This window comes from Drosophila hydei, unplaced genomic scaffold (genome assembly GCF_003285905.1).
Source record: "Drosophila hydei strain 15085-1641.00,03,60 unplaced genomic scaffold, DhydRS2 tig00000060-arrow-pilon, whole genome shotgun sequence".
Taxonomy (NCBI): Eukaryota; Metazoa; Arthropoda; class Insecta; order Diptera; family Drosophilidae; genus Drosophila; species Drosophila hydei.
Window position 1 is genome coordinate 9,959,124 of NW_022045656.1, and position 17,946 is coordinate 9,977,069.

The 17,946-nt window shown below is 40.3% G+C and overlaps 1 protein-coding gene across 2 annotated transcripts; it reads left to right on the plus strand.

The window, feature by feature from the left end:
- Positions 1-63: 63 nt before the first annotated feature.
- Positions 64-17,636, plus strand: LOC111597020 (membrane-associated guanylate kinase, WW and PDZ domain-containing protein 1). 2 transcript variants are annotated; one of them, XM_023311527.2, is made up of 6 exons: positions 64-760; positions 2,842-3,934; positions 14,243-14,420; positions 14,483-16,601; positions 16,665-16,887; positions 16,952-17,636. In XM_023311527.2, the coding sequence occupies exons 2-6, from the start codon at positions 3,079-3,081 to the stop codon at positions 17,365-17,367; spliced, it is 3,792 nt and encodes a 1,263-aa protein (XP_023167295.2). In that variant the 5' UTR covers positions 64-760; positions 2,842-3,078; the 3' UTR covers positions 17,368-17,636. The 2 variants fall into 2 exon arrangements, with proteins under 2 accessions (XP_023167295.2, XP_023167294.2); XM_023311526.2 differs by having other exon boundaries at positions 64-504.
- Positions 17,637-17,946: the final 310 nt, after the last annotated feature.

Consider the following 17,946-nt stretch of genomic DNA (forward strand, 5'->3'; position numbering starts at 1 on the left):
GTGAATGTTTGTTAAATTACTGATGCCGCAGTAGTAGTTTTAAATTTACAAAAATAAATTTGAAAATTTAAAATAAATGGATGAAGAACTACTATGGTGTCGATTTCACTATTTTGTCATGTTTTTATTCAGTGTATATTCCCTTAATTTTTTTCAAGCTATTTATTTAGTGATTTTATGTGTTAGGGCGCGAGCGTTTTATTGAGCAACAGGTATACGGGCAACGAGTATCGATAGCAAATGAAGCAAAATATCGTTTAGTCGTAGTTGAGATTTCGTTTGATTCGGTTGAGTCGCGCGTGTTTACACTTACTAGATTTTCCAGCGGGAAAAAATAAATCGTAGTGTGATACAAAATACTCATTGCCCTTTTGAATTTGTTTAACAATTATATACAAAGTGTGTGCGAATTGGATGAAGTGAAAACAACTCGCGACTAGATATTACCAAAACAACTATCTTCGGCGCAGGTGCAACGCGTTTCTTCAGCGTGTTTTCTTAGAGGTACCAAAGCAATAACAAGTTCAAGCATATCCATAATATCGTCTTACAAAAAGTCTAGTGTGTGTGAGTGAGTGTTTGTGTGTATGATGCCGTGATAGTGTGCGTGTTGCGCAGTTTTGAAAACGCGTTTGCGGTTTTTCTCGCTCCGAAATGGAAAGTGCCAGCCTCTCACTGCTCCTGCGTTTGTTGTGATACAGCCGATCACATTGATCGATTGTCGATCAATCTAAACACAAATCGAAGCGCAAACAAAGAGGTGCGAAAAATGAAAGTGTTTGTTGATATTGTTGCTGGATAACTACAAATATTGGAAATTGTTTACCTTACGGCAACTCGGGCACATTCCTCATATAAGAGCGGCTTCTCATAGAAAGTAGATTAGATATGTGATCGAAAAACTGGTATTACGCTGCTTTTACCTTGAACTTGAGCAAACGAACAAGATTGCGGAAAATTTCAAATGCGCACAATTAGCAAAAGAAAGAAAGAAAAAGAGCTGAAAATGTGCAAACTTTTTGACTTGTCAACATTAAAACACCTAACGTGATTTAAACAAAGAAAAAGTAAAAGACAATTATAATTAAAAAACGTTAATGGTGAAATTTAGCCGTGAAGTGAAATTATTGCCGCTTAAAAGTAACTGCAACTGCAGCTCTTCCCTCCCCTTCCCACTCTCTGTCTCTCTCTTTCCCTTTCTCTCTGTCCCTCTTTGTGGTCGCTACGTGCGCTTTTCGCCTTTCTGTGGTTGTTGTTTATATTTTTTTTCGACAGGTGGCAGCGCAACGTGCAACGCCAGCGATCCAAATAGAGAGCGTGCCGACTCTTGACCGCAGGCTATGCCACAACGCTGCGCGTCTCGCGGCATAAACGACTCGTTTTCCCAGTGCATTGTTGTCGCTAGCCTATCCTGCGCGTCTGCGTCCCGTGGCAAGTGCAGATGCCAGCAACACACACACACACACACACTCGCGCGCCGTGGCATATGCAGTGCATATGTGTGCGTGTGTGTGTGTATGTGTATGCTTAGCATGTTTATGTGGGGGTTACCTTTGCCTTTGCTCCGCTTGTTTTTTTTTTTGTTGTTGTTTGTGGCATCAAGTCTGACTGGTCGATCTGGTGGCATGGTCTCAAAACTTGTTTCTCCATCTTTGTTGTTGTTGTTCTCTTTGCTTTTGTTGCTGCTGCTGCTGCTGGCATTCTTAGCTGGTGATTGTTGCCGCAGCTCCCTATATAGAGGACCGTCTTAGCTCTGTGTGTATATGTGTGTGTGTATGTGTGCTGGTTTTTTTTTTATTATTGGAGTAAATTTTTCGCTTGAGGAATTTAATGTTATTGCCGTGCTTGTTGCCCCTTTTTTCGCACAGTTAATTTTCTTTTTATTCATGCCCGCATCCGAACTCATAATTTTTTTATATTCTTTTTTTTTTACGATGAGTCAACATCTTTTTAGGGAAATAAGTTTGAATTTGTATGCAAATGATTTTTATAGATAATAATATATAAACTTGTATTAAAATTTACTTAAAATTTTAATATTGAATAAGGAAGAAAAATTAAAATCTTTAACAATAAATAGAGAAGGTTGAATAAAAACTGAGAATTAGATTTATATAAAGTGCTTCAATTTAAACATTAAAAACATGAATGTTCCTTAGCTGTTAAATTATTTGTGGTTATAGAAGTTAAACCTGAATCGATTTCACTTATATCTTAAATACTTTCTATAACGTATATTTCAAATCAACTAAATTAGCTAATCAATCTAGCTAACTCATCTTTTATTATAGCATATAGTTCAGGTTCCAGTTCATCAATCTACTTAGTTCATTTGACTTATCAGTCTATTATATAGCATTTAGTTCCAGTTCATTTCATTTACCAAGTTCATTTTCATTTTCTAGTTCATTTTTCGGCTCATGCATTTAATAGTAAAAGTCTCAGTTCAAGCTGAAATTTATTATCAGTAAATAAATGTTTCATATAAATATTTTATTTATTTTTGAAAATAAAGATTTGGCTTATGGTCCCATAAATAGGATACAGGATATGCATTAAGCTAGGTATAGCTTTGTTTCACTTCAAGATTTTATTATATTAATAAAATCTCTGTTTCTCTTTGATTTATTTATTTTTATGTCTTCTATGCATATACTTAATGTTGCAAGGATCATTCAATGTATTCCCTAAAATGTTTACCCTTAATGTTGTATAATATTCAATATATATTCAAATCACGTAACACACTCTAGAAGGGTCTGTGGGCATTGATTACTGAGCGTTTTCTAGGCTCTCTCTCACATATCTAGTCTTACTTATCTGATTTTTCTTCGGTTTTAGGCAACGCTTGCTCAATGCACGTTAGATAATGCGACGATGATGCTGCCAAATGTACTCAATGAATGCCCAATGACACAGAGAACACGTGATACTAATTAGCAAACTGCTGGACGAAACACTTCATAAATTATATACGAATCAAATAAATATAAAAATATTAAACTCGCAATGGCAAATAGATAGTCGAGGCCGTGGGGAAAACAAGTTTATTATCGACGACAGCAACGTGAGAAGAAGATGCCAATAATAACAGCGACAGCGACAACGACGACGACGTCGACGGCGGCGGCAGCGGCAGCGGGTGGTGGTGGTGCAGGGCCAGGCGCAGAGGCTAAAAGTGCTGCTTTGTTGGCTAAGGCAATGCCAGTTAGCTCGACGGCGGCGCCAGCTTCGAGTGATTACCTAATGCACCAACACCAACATCAACAACAGCAACAACAGCAGCAGCAGCAGCAGCAGCATCAGTTCTACAGGCATTACCATCAACAGCAGCAACAGTTGGCGCCGGCGTCGGTTGTGCTAAATGCTTCCCACCAGCATTCACATCTACATTCACATCCACATCCTGTTGGCAGCTCAGCGGCGACGGCAGCGACAACGGTGGCAGCTGCTGCGGCAATTGCGTCCAGCGTTGCATCAACCAGTTTTGCAACATTTAACGGAAACTCAAGTCTAAATTCTAACCTTGCCAACGGAAGTAGTGGCCGGGCTAACCATGCCAAGAAATTCAATTGCACCGATTCCAGCGCCTCGGATCTAGCTGCTATTGTTGCTGCTGGCAACGGTGACAGCAACAGTTATGCAATGGCTGCCATGCCCCAGCCGACAGCAGCAGCAGCAGCAGCAGCAGCAGCAACTGGCACAGCACTTGCTGGTCCACCTTTGGGTTTGCCGCCACCTGCTATTAAGAAGTCTACGTCCGCATCGCTGCATGCTTCGAGGGAAGATGTCACGTCGCTAGGTGGCACCTCCTCGCTGAACAGCCAAGTGTCTGGCCATCATCAGCAGTTCATCGGCAATGGCGCAGTCAATGGCAACTCCACGAGCGGCCGCCCAGTCGGTCATCCCAGCAGCATACTGAAAGGCAGCAAAGGTAAATATCAAGAAAGTTTCCAATGATTTAATTGCCATCTGATATGGGAGTTTTTTAATGCAGAGAAACCTAATTAGATTGAAGGGAAACCAACTAAATTTAATTAATTTGTTTACAACAAAGAACGAACTTAACTTTAACAAAGCTAAACTTTGCTGAAGAACGAATATTTAAATCACTTTAAATTGAAAGTTTTAATTGCAATTGAAACTTTTTTCTAATATAAATAATAGATATATATATGTGGCACAGAGATACTATAAGGGAAAAAACTTTCAAATTTCTAGTCTAATCAAACTTGTCTGAAACATTAATGAAATTGTTTATGATAGAGTGTGACTTGATCCAGTTAATTCAAATATATATATATATATAATAAATAAATATATATATATTAATAGACAAAAGTGTGCAGCGTTGCATAATGAAAGCTGTGAGATAAATTGGCATAGCAAGAGACAAAGACATGGCTACATAGAGTCGACTGTTCAAGTTGATTAATCAGCATGTATATATCTATATATATGCTCAATATATATACAGTTTATATATATGTAATTTATACTTTTTCAAACGTTTCTCGTTCCTACATTTCGTGACAAATTATCTACTGCAAGCTTCAATAAACACTATGCTTCAGGCGTAAGTGCCCAGCTAGGAAATACCCTCACTATATTCTGTGTTTGGTCAACAAGTATACTTGATACATATTTTATATCGCTTAAATATTTGAATTGTATTTATATTTTATATAATTTCTTAAACAATTTCATATATAATTAGCAAAAGCTATTGATGACTGCAGATAAGTTTGAGCTCAGACTAGTTTCTAGTTCTTATGGCTTTCCATACGTCTAGACATATAGGTCTAGCTGAACTAAATTGTTGAGCTTTATTTAAATAGTATATATTATATAGTTTCATTCACAGCTAATTCTTGTTCTTATAAACATTTAAAAAATTTAATGCTCACTTTGCAAGGCAACGCAGCAGCAGTCAGAGGAGAATTTCTAAAGAGCAGGCAGCTGGCTATTTGATTTAGCAATTAATAGTTAAGCTAAAAAACGACTTGATTAGCAGTCAATAAACTCCCTTCCTAATTACTTTGCAGCATATTTTGTGCTAAAAAGAAATTCTGTTTTGTTGGCTAATGTAGAATTCACTGTGCAGACAGTTTTTAAAAACATGTCAATGCTGCTCCCATTTGAAAGCAAGATTAGTTGACTTACGATCTGGAACTGGAGGCTTTGAATTAATGATTAGTGTGTGTCTGTGTGTATGCTGTTTCAGGCCAAAGAGTTCTAAGAGAAAATTGAGGTCAGTTTGCTGTTTGCAGCTACTCGAAGTTGTTAAAAAAAAAGCCACATGCTGCCCAGGCAATCAGGCTGCGGCGTGGCATGGCAATCCCGCCCACATGGCCAACATGAGTTCACCCACACTTCAGTTTTTGTGCTTCACTTTGTTTATTTATCAGTCTCAGTTTCGGTTTCGGTTTCGGTTTCGGGTGCACTTGCAATTGCCTTAAGAGGGCAAAGAGGGAAAATTAGCTGCCTTTCATAATACAGACAAAATATGTATAAGACTTCAGTGCACAGCGGGGCTAAAGAGTTCAATTGATTTGCCTTGTGCTTTATGCCTTTTGTTGTCTAAACAGACACGTGCCAATTGTTTACACCTTATGCTTATGCTCAACTGTGGAAACTTCAGACAATGGATTCAGTTGTAAGACGAGCCCGATTCTCACTTCTGCTTGTGGGTCTTCTGGCTCTACCCTGACTCAAGCTGGTGACTTTCGATAGTTTTCGTTCTTTAAACTCGTGAAAAGTGTATTTTGGCTTGGCTAGAAACTTGTCTTGAAAGAGCTTAGAAATTTTTGAAAGGCTCAACTGGAAGCGTGGTAACTAGGTAACTTCTATATCTTTGGTAAGTAGTCGGCTTAGTGGTGATAAGTAGCACAGCTGTGTTACTACTGAGCTGCTTTACAGCTAGACAAGTATCGATAATAATGGAAATATCGATCGTTGCCCAAATTTAGTAATTTGAAACAAGCGAACGAATATTACGTAGTCGATTCACTGCTTTATGCATAGTTGAAGACTGGATTCATTAGAAGTTTACTTTGTTATCACATATATATGATAAATGATTGAATATATTAACAGCATGCCAATGGCATACTCACACCTGCACACCTAACCGTTTCTAATGTGAACTCGAAGAATATTAGAGCTAAACAAATTAGATGCGTACACAAGAGTACTTCTATAACTCATGCAAATTTTGTATAGATCGGCAAGCTTTTACAAAAACGATAAATATCGATTTTTGATAGGATTTTGTTGAGCACAAGTTGAAGTATAAAAGACTTTAAGGCATCTAATATTGTATGTACACACTTAACCTGAGTTCTTCTGCTTTTTGATACATTAAATTCTAGAAGAGCTTAAGCTTAGGGCTTAAACTTGAAGAATAACATATCTAAGATCTAAGAGCACTAACAGCTAATAATAAATTCTTAATAAATTGCAAATTTCTAAGCACTGCATGCAATCATCATTACAGGGTATCTCTACTCAGGCACTCTCATTTGTCAAGCGTTAAATGAAATATAAATATAAATAAATAACAAAAAAAAGAAAATGAAATATAAATAAAACAACTTCATGTGCAGGGTATCTTTGAGTCAGTCACTCTCTCGATCTCTTGATTTGGTAATTGAATACAGAGTAACTCTTGGTCAGGCAATCTGATACTCAATAACATTCTCACTTTTGTGTCCCTGCATTTGAGACTTCGGCGTGGCATTTGATGCACTGTGAAATGTGAGCGCAAATGCCGCTTAAACCACTTGCAACCGCCTACCCAAACACTTGTCAGCCATTTAATGTGTGTGGCTCTTGCTGTTTTCGTAGTAAGTTGTAGTATAGCCTAACCACATTCATTCATGAGACCTGCGCCGCCAAATCGACCCACATGCGAGCAGTGCGGGGGCTGCCACAAGTTTGATTGAGTTCAAAGTTGTTTTCCTCTATGTTTGCGGGCGTGTGGGCGTGGCTGGCATTAGTCCGCTTATGCATATGAAGTGGAAAATTGATATTTATAGTTTAAATAGACTCGTTTAACATGACAGGGTGAGCAATCGGACCCGACCCAGACCCTAAATAGGCCATCTAAAAACTGTTTCGTCTAACAACAAACAAAAATCGCTTTCGGAAGTTGGCCAAGCGACATTTCTTGAACGGAACATCAATTGTGAATTTTAAATGCTGCGCTCGGCTTAGTTTTTACGTCTCAAGCAGGTGTTTTACGACCTGGGCCAGCATTGTTATGTGGTCTCCAAATTAGGTAACATTAGACGGAATTTATGAAACTTATGAAACGTTTTTAACTTATTTATTAGCGCGTTTGGTTCAAGCAGTTAACTGTGTGAACTGTGTGTTGGTCCCCCCCGACAACTGAAATGGCAATGAACCCACTCCATGGTCACCCACGAGGAAACACCTCAATGTGTGCGCGCTTACCTTATCATTTACGCGTCATGTCTTTGGCAATTAGCTGAGCCGACGCCGCTTCGTTGCTATTGCCATTCGCGTCATATGATGCGATTATTAATTTCTTGATTACGACAGCATTGTGACATGCACAAGGAACCCAGCTGAGAGGCGAGTCTGTGGCGTGCCGTGTGTAAGCCAAGTTAACGAACCAGCAAAGCCAATTAGATGCCATCATTATGCTAGCCTCTCGAGCAGCGCAAGGAGCCACAATACCACACTTGCCCGACAATGCATGCCACATCCAAGCCCTTAATGCTGCAGCCACAAAGAGTCTGGCTTGACTGTGCCAGTCCTGAAGTGTTGCACATTGCTCCATGCCTCAATGACATTAATTATTTATGTGCAGTGAGAGTTCACGACTTCATGCAAACGTCTCCAGCAATTCAATCGTCTGACCACAGGCCCAGCCTAGACATTTCTACATAGAAAGCGCGCTTAGCATGGCTTGAATTCTTAATTGATTTGTAGGCCATTGGGCAATTTATTTGAGCAATTTGAATAAGAAATAAATGTCTAGCGTTTATTGATAGTAAATACACTTGGCATAGATGGGAATTGTTACTAAAGTTATTTAGTTAGAGAAGCAATAATGTTAGCAATTTTTAAGATTATTTTTTAAGATTGGGAGTTATAGAAGAAGTTTATATTGTATAAGATATAGTGAGGATATTTTGAATTATATTATATATAGGTTAGATTATTATATCACTACTTAACTTGACGTTCTATATAGATATGAAACTATGCCAACTTCTTTATCAATAGATTGAAACTTTGCAACAGACAGACAAATGGTCAGATGGATAGATGAATGAGTTTGGCTGTAATGAAACGACTGTGGGTACTAAATAATTTTATATATATATATATATATATTTATTTATTTATCTGAAATGATTATTAGCCGAACACAGCAGTCTGAAATGATTAAACTAGACGCTTCTTGAAATGGCTCTACAGAGTGCCAACATTTGAATTGTTTGCTATGAGTTATTATTGAAAGATATTTGAAGGCAGTCTGCTCAAGTATATATATATATATATATATATATATATATATGTAGTATATATATATATTCATATATACAGTAGGGAGCAAAAGTGTTTCCATAGTTGACACTTTCAACTTTGTGAGTCGATAATTTCTAAACGAATGAAGCAAATCAAAAAAACTTTTTTTTCCAATAATATGTATTTAATTCTTAACAAATTGCCGTATATAACAAAAACAAAAAATAATCAGTAAAATATTCAAACAAAGAAAACTGAAACAACACGCATGTGTACAATTTTGCACCTTCCGATATTCTTACTTTGGTTTGATTTCTTAATTCTCTTATCGGCAATACACATGCAGTTTTACCCTTATATGTTTTATTTATGCATTCTACACTTTTATGATCCAGAAATCCACGTGTTTCTTATTATTTGAAGTAGATTTGTTAATTTTAGCAATTAGTCTACAAAGTACCGCGAAAAAATGAAGAAGCGTTCGTCAGATGTCGAAAATAGTATTATTAGCCTAACTGAAAGTGGCTGTTCGACTCGTAGTACTTCAGATCAGCTTAATATTTTTCATTCAGCGGTGTCCGAAGTCCAGAAAAGACGCAATGGTACATCCAAAAACACTATTAAAGGCCGCAAACGACTCTTAAAGGACTCTGACGCCAGACTAATGGGAACTGATAAGTTCCTAACACCGAAGAAGGCATCTATGGACATAGGGAAAGACGTGAGTCAGCGGGTGGCTAGAAGAGCACTAGCTAAGGTTGGATATGTGACAAATGTGAACAAAAATAAACCAGCTCTATCCGAGAAGAATGTCAAGGGTCGATTGAAATTCGCCCGGGAACACAAGAACTGGACTGTAGATGATTGGAAACGTTTTATCTGGTCGGATGAATCCAAGTTCAACCGTTTTCAATCAAATGGCACGCAATACTATTGGCACAGGTCCGGGGAAAAGCTTCAAAAACACCATGTGAAGTAAACCGTTTAGCATGGAGGAGGCAATGTCAAAGTTTGGGGATGCTTTACTTGGTGGCACATTGGACCATTGCATAAAATTGATGGTATAATGTTAAAAGAAGACCATCTCAATATTTTGAAAACCTGTCTACCCAATTTTCTGGACAAGTGTGCATACCCCGTAAAGGAAATCATTTTTCATCAAGATGGGGATCCGACGCACACTGCCAAAACTGTCCGCGAATGGTTACAAAACCAAGATTTTATGCTGATGGAGTGGCCAGCTAAAAGTCCCGAACTCAATCCGATTGAGAACCTGTGGTCAATCGTGAAGCGACGGCTCGGGCAATATCAATCAATGCCATCCAACCTAGACGATCTTTGGAAGCGTGTAGAACTGAAGTGGAACCGAGTTCCAAAGGAAACCATAGAAAAGTTGGTCGAGAGTATGCCAAACTGAATAAAAAATGTAATAGCTAATAAGGGCCTGTGGACAAAATATTGATTTAGAATCATATTTAATTTTTTTCACTGAAGGTGCAAAATTGTACACATGCGTTTTGTTTCAGTTTTCTTCGTTTGAATATTTTACTGATTAACTTCTGTTTTTGTTATATACGGCAATTTGTTAAGAATTAAATACATATTATTGGAAAAAAAAGTTTTTTTGATTTGCTTCATTCGTTTAGAAATTATCGACTCACAAAGTTGAAAGTGTCAACTATGGAAACACTTTTGCTCCCTACTGTATATGAAGTCTCTATTCTGTCAAGTCCACTTTTGCTGTGGCCCTGCCTCTCTCTGCCGTCACTATTTCTATGTAAATTTTGAGAAATGCTTTCAGCCTGATGTGTCACTGTCATTGACCCTGCTCAGCAGTTGAGGTTTGAGGTTTGAGGCTTGTAAAGTGCATTTCTTGATCCACCCCTGTCTGAATGTCCAAATACAATGGGCTGCTTACCTGGCGCGCATTTCGTTCTGTTTTGTACGCTCGACTCAACTGCGTCTTGGCTGAGCGTGAGTCATGCTCTTGGCTTGTGCGATTCACCATGCTCAATCTGCAGATCAGAGACATGAGTGCTTTTATATAGGGTATGAAGTGGGCATTTCAGTTGTCTGATGGCCTCTGATACCAGATATATCTATATAAATGTTAACTATTGAAATTGATATGATAAATTATGAAAAGATTGGACTTTTGAGACAGGAACTAGAAGTAGATTTAGTATAGAAAACTTTTAGTTAAACTAAGCGCTGCTAGACACTGTCTCCAGCAGGAGTTGTTCACTCTAGAAAGCCGACATTGCTCCAACACTAACATCTTCGTGTTTAGCATTGCTTGTCAAAAGTAAGGGTATTCCCATTGCCACTTGCTTCTACCAACAGTAGTTTCCTTTGTTTGCGATAATCAAACAATATCCATTACTCATAATAAGAGGTTTCGTCTGAATTTTCCTCTGTATCGTCCATGATTGACAACGATAATCACGCAAAAAATTGTGGCTAATTGCAAAAAAATGTGAAAAGAAAAGAAAAGAAATGAAAGAGTTTGACGGGGCAAAAAGAGATGCGAGTGGAGCGGAGCAGCGATAGGAGCAGTTCCCAACATGCTCGCATTGTTAGATTAACAATGCATTCTCAAGCTCTAAAAGTCTGCAAAGGCCAGAACTAAATATAAACATCTTGGCGATCCTCTACGTAGCATGTGTCCGCCCAATCCGAAGATGGGGCGTGCTCCATTTAAGGGCAACAATTTCACTAAGGCAAAAGGTAGAGTTCGTTGACTCTCGAATGAAAAGAAAAGTTGAACTCTTTATGTTAGCTGGGAGTGTGGAAAATCTGGGGGAATTATATATGGAAAATATGAGTATATAAAGAAATATTTGTAAGGCTTATATAAGTTATAGCCTAAATTAGCACCGAGAAAATGTAGCTTCAATACTATAGAATGCTCAGCTATGTTTCAGTTCACAGTCAAATATAGTTAGATAATATAGCTTGACTAGGAGTCAAATGAAGGGTGTTTAATAGAAATTAAAAAAAAAATTTAATAATTTTAAATGTAATTTTAAATAACAATAAAATAATATAAATAAAAATAGAAAAGTGTAGTAGAATAAATGAAAGCAAAAATGAGAAAAAGTAAATTAGAGAAGATTGGAAAATCACATAATTTGCAGTAAATAATAAATGTATTATATATTGTTTAACATTAATAAGTTTTGCCTAAACTAAGTTCAGACTTACATTTAAAATTCTACTCCTAATCTGCTTCCAACTGAGCATTTGAGACATAATCAAAAGGAGCCTCAACAACATGTCTAAAACTTTGGTCAAGTATAAGAAAAAGACTTGGAAAATCTTCGTCAAGTTCTCATCTATTGCCTGGCAAATCATTTGAAAAATCTTCGTCAAGTTATCATCTATTGCCTAGCAAATCAGTAGAAAAATCTTCGTCAAGTTATTGCCTGGCAAATCAGTTAAGAAATCTTCGTCAAGTTATCATCTATTGCCTAGCAAATCAGTTGAAAAATATTCGTCAAGTTCTCTTGCATGACCAGGCAAACAAATCACAGAAACTTTACTGTTTCATGAAACATAATAAATTGGATTTCCTTAGATATATATATTCTTGTCTTTCTACAATTAAATTTTTTAAAGCTTTGCCTTAGTTTCTCAATCTAAACCTATAAGAAAATTACAATCAATAAAATAACATTTTAATTCTACACTTTTTTATCTACAATCTAAGCACAAATCATTCAATATATTATATATATGCATACATTTATATATAACTTTTCCTATATATTTCCCAAAACTTGGAAGTCTTCCAATTACTGTTCGCTTATCTGAAGCAAATAGTGATAAGAGACATTTTGCATAGATAAGGTAACATTATATGCATAACTACTATATGTAGCATATATGTGGACACACATATGTACACTGAGCGAATTGCAGTATATAGAACTGTAACGAACTCAGGCGTCGCCTCACCTATAGAACACCGCGCTGTGTACTCAAAAGAACTGTATTTTGCTGTGCCACATCTGGTGATCAAATGGCTTCAGCTCGCTCTACAAATATTTACACAAGCAGTCGACACAGACAAGTGAAGTTGCTCGAGCAGTAGGCGGAGAAGGGGTAGCAAAGGGGAATTTGGTACGGGGCGGAGTAGCGACTGTTAAAGCAAACTGTGCCACACCGATGCATGGCAAAAAAACAAAATGAAAGAAGAAAAAAAAACCCAGCGCCAACAACTTCCGTAGTTTGGGCTCGTTCGTTCACACTTTCTGGATTATGCAGCATCCACAACACACATACACTATGCTACATGGCACAACTTCTATTTGCGTTAGTCAATAAAAGCGGCCATTGATGGGCGCTGGCTGGAGTCCAACTCAATCGAACATGAGACCATCTGCCTGCTCTCTCTCTAATTGATAAGAACTCCACACAGAACATACATATGCATAAACACACACACATACACACGCACACCCATACAGATGTAAATATTTATATTTCTCTATGCAAATGATTCATTTCTGATATTTGAGTTTTTGCTCTGTGTGGGCCGCTCTGCGACTGCAATTCGTTTAGAAGAGTGCGCTATATATGAAGATGTCTGAGAATTATGCCTATAGATACATATATGTATACTTATATATATACATATATACATATATGGGTCTTCTTTATATGGGCTAACGATGAGCGGTTCGAGCCGCTGCCAGCTTGGCTCGAGCACAGTTAGCTGTTTTTAATGGGCATCGATGTAAATTTTTAGCATCAGATTGAGCTGAATGAAGACATCATAATGAGCTGTATAAATAAATATATGTTAAGCTTAGAATTTGAATACTCTGCATAAGTTTATAACGTCGTGGACTCTAAACAAAAGACTTTTAGCTTTCAGCTGCGCGCAAAAACATGCTCAAATTAATTGATTGAATGATTGATTGACTGATTAGTGCACAGTTTAAGCAATTAGAGAGCTAGAAATCTTCCATCTTTATTATAATTTATTTTGAGATGTCTTTCACACTTTTCGAAAAATCTTCAACTGCTGCATGGAAATATTTGCTGAAACATTTCCTGGAAAGGTCTATCCAAGTGCATATATTAGGCACTTTTCCAAGAAGCATATCATTTAAAGGTCTTCAAACTCATTATGAATATCTTCATTACAATAGACGCCAAGCTAATGTAATTCTTTATAGACATCTACCTGTAATATTAGATGAACTGTAAATAAATATAATTTTAGCACAGCCTTCAAATGAGCTCAAATATAAAGTTTACCTGATAGCAAGTACCAGGTAATGCCCCTCATTAGTACGTGTAATTGCATCCTTTGTTTCTCACATGTAACCAAGAGGGTTCAGAACTGGGTCAGGCGTTCAAGTTGGCCTTCTGGAGACCACTCTGTCGACCACTCTGTCGACTTGTTTTGTGGTTAATAATAAATGCACTTGTTTGCTGTTGGTTAGCATGGAACGTGTTACGGTTCATTCAACAGCGGCAACAAAAAGCGCTGCATTAGGAATGGCCCATGCAGGGGCCTGGCCAAACTATTCTCGGCTGGGTGCACACCTGTTGTTTACCTGTGGGGATGCCCGAACCGATAGACTAGGGTGACAAATCAGTCAAGCAAAAGCTAATTGCACATATCCGGTTTGAGGTCAGTCGATGTAATGCTTAGGTCCATTGATTGAGCTTGTGAAAACAAGGATGCCTCAAAGACTTCTATAATTGATTATAAATATTCCTTTCCTTGCAGAAAACCTTTTGCAAAGTCCGTACTACAATGGCGAAGGCCGGGAGAGCAGCATGGGCAGTGAATGTGGCGCTGCAGACATCAATCAGGCGAGTCATGAGGATCCCGGCGATGGCCTAGGACCCCTGCCGCCCAAGTGGGAGACTGCCTACACGGAACGCGGCGAACTGTACTTCATAGAGTAAGTAACTATGAAAGCAGCTTTTAGTGTGTGTAAATTAAGCAATTTCCTTTTATGTATAGCCACAATACGGGCACCTCGCACTGGCTGGATCCGCGTTTGTCCAAGTATCAGAAAAAATCGCTAGAAGATTGCTGCGAGGATGAGCTGCCTTATGGCTGGGAGAAGATTGAAGACTCCATGTACGGCATGTACTTTATTGATCATGTCAATCGACGCACTCAGTATGAGAATCCGGTGCTCGAGGCGAAGCGGCGTGCGGCTGAACAGCGTCAGCAGCAGCAGGAGCAACTGCAGCTACAACAGCAGCAGAAGCAGGAGCAGCAACAGCAGCAGCAGCAGCAGCAGCAACAACAGCCACCGCCGCCGCCGCAACAACGCTCAAAGACGCCAACGGCCGCGCAGGAGGCAGCAGCTGCCAGACAAACGCCGTTGCCCACGGTTCCAATGCCAATGGCAGCCAAACTGCCATACAAGTTCACACGCAATCCGGCCGAGCTGCAGGGCCAGCGCATAAACACAACGCTGCTAAAGTCGACGCGCGGATTGGGCTTTACGATCGTTGGCAGCGACGGCAGCAATGGCAGCGATGTGGAGGAGTTTCTGCAGATCAAGACCGTGGTGCCCAATGGTCCGGCCTGGCTGGACGGGCAGCTGCAGACGGGCGATGTGCTGGTCTATGTGAACGATACTTGTGTGCTGGGCTACACGCACCACGACATGGTCAACATCTTTCAGTCCATACTGCCCGGCGAGACGGCAGCGCTGGAGGTGTGCCGGGGGTATCCGCTGCCTTTCGATCCCAATGATCCCAACACAGAGGTGGTGACCACCATGGCCGTGGATGTTATGCCCTGCGAGGCAGAGAAGCAGCGTCGCTTAAACGTGGACCTCAACATGGATGGGAATTACAATTTTCTGGATTTGTCTGGCGAAGGCGTTAGCAAAGCGGCTGGCAGTGGCTTCATCTTAATGAAAAAGCCGGAGCTTTACACATTTTCCATTATGAAAGGCGCCTTAGGCTTTGGCTTTACCATCGCCGATTCGGCGTGCGGTCAAATAGTGAAGAAGATCCTCGACCGCAACTGCTGCACTCAGCTGCTCGAAGGCGATGTGCTGCTCGAGATAAACGGCATCAATGTGCGCAACAAGCCCCACTTCTATGTGGTGGAGCTGCTCAAGGAGTGCAGTCAAACCACGCCCACCGCTCTCAAGATACAGCGCACGCCGCCCGAACAATCAGCCGCTAGCCAAGGCGTTGGTAGCGTGACCAATCTGCGCAAGAACTTCGTCGGCGGCACAGGTGCCGGACTGTTTCGCAGTAAAACGCCCACTGCCGATCTGTACAGCACTCAGCCCAAAGAGGTGCTGCCCATGCGGCCGAAGACACCGTTGGTGGATACGCGACGTGCTCGCGTCTTGACGCCAAATAACGAATTGCAGCAGGCGGATGCGGGGTCGTCAGTTGAGAACAAGTCACTGCACTTGCAGGTGTCGGGCAAGTCGAATAATAGTCTGCAGGAGCTGGATGATATACCCTTCATGGATCCCTATCCCAAGATGGTCAGTCGACTGAGCGAGCGCCTGGCCGAAGCCACCTTGCAAAGCGGCGTCGATGTTGATGTCGGCGATGGCGGCAATTACAATCCCATTTACGGCTTACCTCCCAGCATGCAGCCGCTGCCACTGCCTCTGGGTCATCACGAATCCTGCTACTGCTACGATTGCCAGGCGCAGCGCTACCAACGACCGCAGCAGCCATCGCAGCTGGGCTACTACGTTCAGCAGCCGCCAGTTTCAACTGCCACCGGGCAGTATTCGCCGTTGCAAGCGGCGCATATACAGAATGAGCGCATGCAGCGTCGCGTCAATGAGTTGCTGAGCGACCGTCGGCGTGTTGGATTTGCCAATTTGGATCCGCCACAACAGCAGTTGCAGCTGCAGCACTCGCCCAGCTGGCGCAATGGTGCTTTGCTGGATGCCTCGGAGGATGCCGAGCAGTGTGAGCTCACCGAGGTAACGTTGGAACGTCAGGCGATGGGCTTCGGCTTTCGCATCGTCGGCGGCACAGAGGAGGGCTCACAGGTGACTGTTGGCCACATAGTGCCTGGCGGGGCAGCGGATAATGACCACCGTATCGCCACCGGCGATGAGATCCTCAGCATCGATGGCATCAATGTGGTAACTTGAATTGATCACCCATAACTTGGCTCGCTTATAAAATACATATCTTTATTGACATAGCTAAACTCTTCGCACCACAAAGTCGTTTCGCTGGTGGGCGAATCTGCCGTGCGTGGTCAGGTGACAATGATACTGCGTAGGCGACGAGCCGCGCTGCTGCAACAAGCACCGCTACAGCAGCTGCGACGCTATCCATACGATGTGATCGTCAGTCGTCATGAGAACGAAGGCTTTGGCTTTGTCATAATCTCCTCATCTAATCATTACTACGGCTCCACAATTGGTAAGTTGAGTTCGTTTTTTATCTGGCATTCGCTTGATTTCAAATATATTTTGCTTCTTCTCAGGCAAACTAATACCTGGAAGTCCGGCTGATCGGTGCGGCGAGCTGAAAGTGGGCGACCGAATTATTGCTGTTAACCGCATCGACATTGCGGGCATGTCGCATGGCGATGTCGTTAATCTTATAAAGGAATCAGGATTGCATGTACGCCTTACCATCGGCTGTCCGCTCAAAGAGGGCGGGCCCAGTCCAGGCGGTAGTAGCGCTGGAATGGGCTCTAATACCCCACTGCAGGCATCACCCAGCTTACTTAAAGCTCCACAGCAACAACAGCAGCAACAACAACACCAACAACAGCAGCAGCAACAGCATCAACAATTGGAAATGCCAGGACTAGGCCCCATGCCTGGTAGCTATCTAGAGCGTGCCAGCACAAACATCGCAGCCACACTTGCCCTACATCAGCAGCCACAGTTATGACTCTGAGATCTACGGATTCGGCTCTACAAGAGCTTTCTTTAGCTAGTTTAAATGTGCATTTTACAAGTGCAGTGCCGTAGTTTTACTTATAACTGCTAAGTAACCCCAAAGACTGAATTTAGTAAGCATATGAAACATTTCAAATTTGCGAATCTTCACGCGTTTCGCGAAGCTACATAAAATTGTCCTGAAAATCGGTTTTCTTTTGTCTATCCCTCTTAGTGACTTGCCTTATAGCCTAGTTAGATATATAAGTTATTAATGAAATCATGAGCTTTTCTTCTATGTATAAATCAATTGTATCTAATGTCATATTAAATGACATCATTTTAACAGTTTAGCATAGCTCTATCTATATACACATATATGCTTTAGAATAAGCTTTTCTATAAATACCAATTATTAAGTATGGAAATATTTGTACAAATGTAAAGCAACTAAATATTTTTTATTTATATATTAATATGTTGTTTAATAAAAGATATTACAACTAGTTCCACGGACTTGTTTTTTTCGACGGAATTAAAGAATCAACTGGTTCCAATTATAAAATTCATTGAGAAAATATTTTGCAATTGG

Excerpts from the sequence above, each read along its gene's own strand:
- LOC111597020 (XM_023311527.2), top strand. The coding sequence starts at position 3,079 with ATGCCAATAATAACAGCGACAGCGACAACGACGACGACGTCGACGGCG. Across the intron at positions 14,421-14,482 it reads GGCGAACTGTACTTCATAGA|CCACAATACGGGCACCTCGC; the intron begins GTAAGTAACTAT and ends TTTTATGTATAG. Across the intron at positions 16,602-16,664 it reads GCATCGATGGCATCAATGTG|CTAAACTCTTCGCACCACAA; the intron begins GTAACTTGAATT and ends TTATTGACATAG.